This window comes from Dipodomys ordii, unplaced genomic scaffold (assembly GCF_000151885.1).
Source record: "Dipodomys ordii isolate 6190 unplaced genomic scaffold, Dord_2.0 Scaffold1, whole genome shotgun sequence".
Lineage (NCBI taxonomy): Eukaryota > Metazoa > Chordata > Mammalia > Rodentia > Heteromyidae > Dipodomys > Dipodomys ordii.
In genome coordinates, this window is record NW_012267217.1 from 67,339,228 (window position 1) to 67,347,491 (window position 8,264).

At 46.6% G+C, this 8,264-nt stretch overlaps 1 protein-coding gene across 6 annotated transcripts in view; it reads left to right on the plus strand.

Annotated features, from left to right (window-relative positions):
• The first annotated feature begins 262 nt into the window (after positions 1 to 262).
• Traf3ip1 (TNF receptor-associated factor 3 interacting protein 1) overlaps positions 263 to 8,264 on the plus strand; it is a 58,156-nt gene continuing 50,154 nt past the window's right edge. For all 6 annotated transcript variants that reach the window (XM_013010771.1, XM_013010754.1, XM_013010763.1 and 3 more), the window contains exons 1-5: positions 263 to 267; positions 3,248 to 3,316; positions 4,455 to 4,616; positions 7,190 to 7,327; positions 7,425 to 7,865. In XM_013010771.1, coding sequence (XP_012866225.1) covers positions 3,257 to 3,316; positions 4,455 to 4,616; positions 7,190 to 7,327; positions 7,425 to 7,865 — 801 coding nt within the window. In that variant the 5' untranslated portion in view covers positions 263 to 267; positions 3,248 to 3,256. The remainder of the gene's footprint in view (positions 268 to 3,247; positions 3,317 to 4,454; positions 4,617 to 7,189; positions 7,328 to 7,424; positions 7,866 to 8,264) is intronic.

Below are 8,264 nucleotides of genomic sequence, written 5' to 3' on the forward strand. Positions count from 1 at the left end.
AACCCGCTCCCGCAGCCCGGCCCGTGGCAGGCCCAGCTCCGCGCCCGCCTCGCGTCCACCTGGAGGGAGGCCGGGGCTCCTCGGGCCTCCCAGGCCCCTTCCCCTCCCGGCCTGCGTCTGCCCTGCTGCCGGCCGAGCGACCCCAGCCCGTTGCGTTGCTCTCGCTGGGTTCCCGGGCGGCCTAATCCAGGGAGAACCGAGTTGACCCTTTTTCGCTGCCTCTCCCCAGGCCTCTCTCCGCATTGCTCGTGCCGGGTCATCACAGAGGTATTTGGGGGGGGGGTAATAAATACCTGCAGGTGTTTTGGTGTGTAGGGGCGACCTGACAGGAGAACTCCTAAGAATGTAGTTTGGTATTTGTTGCTCAGCAGCACGGCTGCCTTAGCCTTAAATGGACTCCTCTCACTTAGAAAGGTGGTGCATTCCCCCGTGATAGACACCAACACTTTGTTGTTGGTTTGTCTCCAGTGAGGTGAGCTGGAAGGTACATAGAAATAGCAAAACAAACATTCACTGTTGAATGGGTCTGTCCAGGTCCTGGCAAGCTCAGGAAGGCCGTCACAGGGGGTGACAATGCCCCCCGGGCACTGCGGAACTTAGGGTGCTGCTTGGGACTTAGGAGTCGGTTGAACTTGCGGGCTCTCCAGCTCACAATTGTACCCGGTGTTGGTCCCTCAGCTGTTACTTCTCACTCTTTTCGGAAGGCTGGGCACCTATTTCTTCTCCAAACAACTTCATTATTTTGGCCATCCTGTGTTAGCTTGTAATGTGTACTCAGCGAGAGTGCCTGCCTGCGTTAAAACTAATTGTGTTTAGAAATGCACTGGATTTTACCTACTGTCCAAGGAGCATCATCTCACCACCACCCTGTGACCAGAGGGAGCAAGAAAGAATTAGCCCACATGTGAACTCCCCTGTCACAGCTGAGGCTGTACTAGTCCTGTTTGGCCCCATGCAGGGCAGAGCAAGCCTCACCCAGTAGGGACCCTTGGGCCACCTGGAGGCTGGGTGCAGAGCATCTCTGTGGGAGGGAGGAGGAACACTCATGTAGGAACTAATTTTGCAGGCCAGGTAGACAGGTAGAGAAAGAGCTACATAGTCTCATTAGGAGCAGATTGACTCTTCTTCCAGACTTTTCCTAATCTAATGCTGAAATCAGTGTCTAATGTATAAACACACTGTCATCTCAATAAAGGCATTAGAAATATTGGAAAATATTTTCATATAATAGAGAGCTTTCTGTGAAGTTCTTTACTGTCTCTATCTTGTTCAAGCTACTGTCTTGGTAATTTTAATTGTATAGCTGAATGATTACTTCTTTCATCAAGATTAGCTTCCATTCTGTGACATTAATGTATCTTGTCACTAGCAATTACTGCTCACAATTTAAACTTTCCAAGGCAGGGACAAAGAGAGCAAGCTCCAGGAATATATTACATGTAGGATGATCTTTTTATTTTTTTATTTTAAACTTTTTTTTTTTGGGTCCAGTCGTGGGGCCTGAACTCTGGGCCTGGGGGCTGTCCCTCAGCTCTTCAACTCAAGGCTAGCGCTCTACCACTTGAGCCACAGCGCCACTTCCGGCTTTTCTCTTTTTGCTTATGTGGTGCTGAGGAATCTAACCCAGGGCCTCAGGCATGCAAGGCAAGCGCTCTACCACTTAGCCATCTTCCCAGCCCCATGTAGGATGATCTTATAGTCATTTTTACCTGTCTTCTAAATAGAACAAATCAATAAAACCTAGTAGGTGCTGGGCACTGGTGCCTCACCCTTGTAATCCTAGCTACTCGGGAGGCTAAGATCTGAGGATTTTGGTTTGAAGCCAGGCCAGGCAGGAAAGTCTGTGAACCCTGATCTCTAATTAACCACCAAAAAGCTTGAAGTGGAGCTATGGTTTCAGTAGTAAAGCTAGCCTTGAGCACAAAAGCTCAGAGACAGCAACCAGGCTTAGCAAAAACAACAACAACAACAAACAAGCAAAGTAGCATGTTGGAATGAAATCTTCTAGATTAGAAATTATCGTGATGTAAATGAAGTCTAAGTTGGAGTCCAGAGAAGAAGGCTGGTGTAGCATGTGACTGTCTTTTGTTTTTAAAACCGCCTCACAGAAATATGCTTTCTCGTGGACCTAGGACACTTTCAGGTGTGTATGTCCCTACTACATACCATGTACCTGAGATTTCTGTTCTGTTTCATTTTTTAGAGAATGCTGTTATCTATTTATATTCATTTTATAATAACCTACTGCACTTAATTTTTATGTATTTCTTTTTGGATATGGGGTCCTATATGTAGCTCAGGCTGTCCTCAAACTTGTGAACCTCTTGCCTCAGACTCCCAAGTGCTAGGATTACAGGTGTAATCTCAGTTTAATGTACTACATTTGGAAAACCTCTGGTTCTAGGGAATCCAGGACCCTGGCCGATTATTTATGTGGGGAGGAACAGAGAAAACTACTGGCCTGCAAGCTGGCTTTAGAGGCCATTAGAGAGCCAGATTGCCTGAAGGGAGGAGCCCTGGGGGGTGGGGGGGGGATGGAGAGAGAATGAACAAAAATGATGGGGTATAGGATATCCACCATCCTAAGAAGTGAGGAGAAGACCCTCTGGAGCTTCTAGTTTTGGATATCCAGGCTAAGCTGTTACTTTTGTTTCTGGAATCAGTTACCTCCATGGCAACTGATGCTGGCGAAATGCTGCAAGGATAGATCCTCTGCCATTGAACTCTTTCTGCCTCCCTGGAGCCCTTGCTGGGTTTGTGGTTGTGAATGACTGCAAAGGGCTTCCAGATCAGGCTGCACGTGACTGTGCTCCAAGCTCCTGTGGCCCCACACTCATCCCTTGAATAGAATCATCTTGACCACAGCCTTGTATGATTGATTTCTCTTGTTGGCTGTGGGCTTCCTGAATGCTCCTTCCTCTGGCTCTTGTCTTGTTAGCATGTGGTCCCAGTTTAGGTGTGATTTCTCCTGGGAAGGTGTTCTTGGTACCCCTTGGCTCTTCCCTTCCCTTGGGCTTCCTCAGCACTTGCTTAGTGTCTGTAGTCTTGGTCTTCACTGCCTAGCTATTTTCTGGATTCTGTCTGGATTCTGCCTGGTATAGTGCTGTGTGCTTGGTAGTTTGCGTGTTGAGGAAACAAATGGCTGGAGTCCTGAGTTCTGACCATCCTGCATGGGGGCTAAGGGGTGAGGCTGGTGAGGTAGCTGTCCTACAAGATTTGCATGATGGCCTCTCTCTGTCTTTTGAAGGTGATTAGGATGACTGGCTTCATGAAGGGCCTTTACACAGATGCCGAGATGAAGTCAGACAATGTCAAGGTAGGTTTGAGTGTGGGATCCTCTCCACATCTCTGGTTTATAGACTGCGTCTTGTGGCATGTATTGTTTATATGCTGATAGATGTTTAGCATACAAGACTGATTAATTTGTGAGCTGATGTATACCCTTTTCATTTAGTTTTTTTTTTTGTTTGTGGTATCTGCATGCCATGCTAAATTTATCTACTGAAAAACAGACTTAGAACAGGGTGCTCATGGCTCATGCCTATAATCTCAGCTACCCAAGAAGCTGAGATCTGAGAATCGTGGTTTGAAACCAGCCTAGGAAGAAAAGTTTGTTTAGATTCCATCTCCAAATAACCAGCCAAAAGTTGGGCTAGAGGTGTAGCTCAAGTGGTAGTGAGCTAGCCTAGCTAGCATGAGGCTCTGAGTTCAAACCCCACTATTGCTAAAAATAAAAACAAAAACAAACAAAAAACCTAACCAAAACTGATAGCTAGCCTGTAATGCTAGCATATGGAGGCTGACATCTGAGGATGGTGGGTTGAGCCAGCCTGGGCAGAAAAGTCTGTGAGACTCTTATCTCCAGCAAACTACTCAGAAAAGGTTGGAAGTGGCACTGTGCCTCAAGTGGTAGAGCACTGGCCTTGAACAAAGCTCAGGGCCAGTTCCCACGCCCTGAGTTCAAGTCCCAGAGCCTGCAAAACACAAAACAAAGCAAAAATATTGGAGAAAAACAAAACAAAAAACCCTGCAGACTTAGACAGATTGGAGAAAAACAAAACAAAACAAAAACCCTGCAGACTTAGACAGATGTAGTGGCACAGCCCATAATCTTAGCACTTAGGAGGCTGAGATAGGAGAATCAAGAGTTTGAATTCAGCCTGAGCTATGTAGCAAGACCTTTCCTCAAAAATCAAACAGAACAGCCAAAAACAGAATTAGTATTTTAAAGGTTAATACCGGCTCATCAAAACTTTTAGTAAGTAGTTCTTGTTGTGTTACCAAAGGTCAGTGTTTTTAAAATTGTCATCCATTTCTATTAAGAGGATACGTTCTGTGCCCATGGAACATACCGAGCATAATGCAGACTCTCAAGTATTTTAATGTGTATATTTCATACAATCTGAAGAAAAATCATGTTGATAATATGTATATTTTAAATGGAAACATTTCAGGATAAAGATGCAAAAATTAGCTTCTTACAGAAGGCCATAGACGTGGTTGTGATGGTTTCAGGAGAGCCCTTGTCAGTCAAACCAGCCCGCATTGTGATGGGAATTGAGCCTGAAAGAACAAATGAACTGCTTCAGACAATTGGAAAGTGCTGTCTCAACAAGGTAAGGCTGCAGGCAAGTCCACTGCACACACCCTTCCCAGCTGAGGGGCAGCACTCAGGGAGGAATGAAGGAATGTCTCTGGCAGGTTGAGGAACTTTTCTTCCACCTATTCTCCAGCCTTTTAAAGGTCTGGGAGACTTTTTATCCATTTGTAAAGGTGTGAGAAAATGTTGAGGTGTGCTATGCACGTGGGAACGTGGACTTTCCAGAACTTGTTTTCCGCCTGCTGGCTGGAAGCTGCCTTGCTCCTTTCTCCTTCTGGGTCTGGGGCTCCTTTGAGGACAGGCTGTTCCACTGGGGCTGGGGAACAGAGGCGCTGCTCATCTTCCTTGGGGTTCTCTTCTTCTCCTGCCTAGACTCCCTGCCTCTCTTGTTGCTGGTAAAGAGCTGGGCCACCTTCAAAGGCTCCCAGAGAGTAGATTTGTTCCTTCTGTGCCCTCTCTGTGGACTGGAAACGTGGGTGCCAGGCCTCAGCCTCCTGGTTAGCCCAGCCTGGGCTTCATTTGCCTGGATGTTGGAAGACATCATCCTGATGGCAAGCCAAGTAGTCCCCTTAGGGGCCTTCACCAGGAGTGTGATTGACACAGCCCGACGTGTGCCTGCTGGAGCCTCGGCTTAGATGTGTCCAAATGGGTGCAGGTGTGGTGTGGGGTGTGTAGTGAGTGGTCAGATTAGCTTCAGAAGGTCTCAAGAGAGCCTTGCTGTCATCTAGGTCCAGATCCGGGTGTTGATTTTACCAGTATGCTAGTCCCTGTCCCTAGCCTCCCATCCCCTCATTCTTTAAGTGGCTTCTCTTTCTGAAAGGCAGATTGGACTCTGATTTTCCCTACTGTATCATTTGCTGGTCCCACCTCTGGCTCATGGCCTCTGGAGACCCACTGGTGCTTCTTTCAGGTTCTGCCCTTACCCTGCACACCCACTCCACTTCATTCTGCTCTACTCAACTCCATTCAGCTCCACTCCACCTTACCCAGCTCCACCCTATTCTACACACTCCATCCACTGCCCTACCTCTCACCCATTCTACTCAGTTCCTCCCCATTCCACTCCAGTCATTGCACCCACCTGACCTTTGCACTGGGCATTCTCCCTCACTTTACACCCTTGTCTCAGTGCCCACTGATTTCTCCAGGCCTGGCTGCCTGCCTCCTCCAGCTTCACCTGCCAGCTCTGTGGAATCTGTGAGGTTTGCTGATGGCTGGGGCCCTTCTTCCCTTCCAGTCTCCAGAGCGTGTGGCTGTCTACTAGTGTTTGTCTCCTCCAGTTGTCAACTTGTCCTGGATCCTTACAGCTGGTGCTGGTGTGTAGTAACTTGTGCACCTTTGTGGAAAGGATGAGTTGATGAGCAGGGCTGCTGACAAGATGTTCTTAGCACCCTGAACCACCTGAGTATTTGTCAGGCATGTTGCAGAAGGACTTTAGGCATTTGATGAGGCTTAAACTGAATCATATCCACCTCCCTGCCTTTTAATTGTGTTAAAATTCACATAACTAAATCTTGTGGTGTGTAACATGTCCATAGTGGTACACAACTGCCACTACCATCTATTGCCAGAATTGTTTTTATCCTGCAAAATTGAGATTCCATACCTTTGAAGAAAACTGTCCCAGCACTTGGTAACCACCCTTTTCTTTCTGTCACTGTAAGTTTGACTACCCCAGGTACCTCATACAAGTGGTAGTATCTGTCCTTTTATAAGATTGGCTTATTTCACTAGCATTTTATCTTCAAAGTTGACCTGCATTTTAGCATACCAGGATTGCTCCCTTCTTCAAGGTTGCCAATATTCTCTTGTGGGGGCAGACCATGTTTTGCTGATACATGAATTTATGAGTGGATGCTGGGTTGGTTGCTTCCATTTTTTACCTATCCAAGCTAATCCTGCCATAAACATTGTATGGAAATCAGACCAGTTTTCATTTTCTTTGTGTATAAATGCAGAGCAAAATTGCTAATTCATACAGGTAATTCTGTGTCTGAACTTCTGAGGAACTGCTATCCTGCTTTCTTTAGCAACTGCACCATTTTAGATTCCTTCCACACCAGTTCTTATACTTCTTTTTTGTAGTGGCTTCCTAGTGGATGTGAGGTCATTGGATCATATCTTAAGGCCCTTCAGCTGAGCTTCTGTGATCCCATTAGCAATAGAAAATTTTTGTAGAGCTCTCTGAGTCAGCTTTGTTACCCTTGAACCATCCACTCACATATCCACTCGTAGAGATAGACTAGGCCCATATGCCCACTCACATATCCACTTGTAGAGATGAACTGGGACCATACATCTACACATAGAGATGAACTGGGACCACGCATCTACTCACATATCCACTCAGAGATGTACTGGAACTCATCAGCTGGGTAGAGATGACCTGGGACTTCTCAGCTGGGTGGATCCTTGTTCATGTGCTAGCAAGAGCTGCTGTGCTTTGTCTGGGATAACACTTTCTTGTAAAAAAAATATCATGGTAAACAGAAAATCTGTTTAGTGAACTACTTTAAATGCCATATTCATTTGTTACATATTACTCTTACTTTCACCTTGCGTTTCATTGGCTTGCATTTGGACAACCAGCTGTCTAGTGACGATGCAGTGAAGAGGGTTTTAGCTGGAGAAAAGGCGGACATGAGAGGAAGAGCCCCAAGGGCCTCTAAGTCTCAGGAGCCGGACAATAAGAATGTGAAGGAGGAAGAGTCCAGAGCGCATAAAGAGGTGAGCTGCAGGCTGCACATCTTCAAATACTGAGCCCTTTATCTAGGAGACAAAATGCACACGTGATGTGTATGTACTTTTTTTTTTTTTTTTTTAGGATAAAAGAAACTCTGAAATGAAGGATGGAAGTACAAGCAGAGAGGGAAAACATAAGGAAGAACTGAAAGAAGAAACCAAATCCAGGGAGAAGGATAGGGACAAGGAGAAGAGCAAGGAGAATGGCAGAGACCGACATGAGGATCCCGACAAGGACAAATACCGAGAAGGGGAGAGAGAGAAAAGCAGAAACAGGGCCAAGCAGGACAGAGACAGGGACAAAGACCGAGGGCACAAGGATCGGGACCGCGATGCAGACCGGGAGAAAGAGAGAGAGAGGAGGAGTGAGGGAGGGAAAGAAAAAGAGAGGTTGAAAGACAGGGACCGAGAACGTGACCGGGACAAGGGAAAAGACCGGGAGCGACGGAGAGTGAAAAACGGGGAGCACGCCAAGGACCACGAGCGTGACAAGAACAGAGAACAGGACAAACTGGAGAAAAAGGTAAGTACAGATTCAGACACTGACTTAGAAAGACCCTGGCTGTTTCCTTATTTTTGTTGTTTTGTCCTGGGACTTGAACTCAGGGCTTGGGAACTATCCCTGAACTTTTTTTTTTTTTTTTTTTTGGTCCAGTCGTGGGGCCTGAACTCTGGGCCTGGGCGCTGTCCCTCAGTTCAAGGCTAGTGCTCCACCACTTGAGCCACAGGGCCACTTCCGACTTTTTTCTTTTTGCTTATGTGGTGCTGAGGAATCAAACCCAGGGCCTCAGGCATGCAAGGCAAGCGCTCTACCACTGAGCCACCTTCCTAGCCCCTAAAGAATGACTCTTTTTACAGCATTTGCTTCCTGCAAAATTTTTGAGCTTAAGTATGTTTTATCTTTCTCAAATTTTAGCAGATT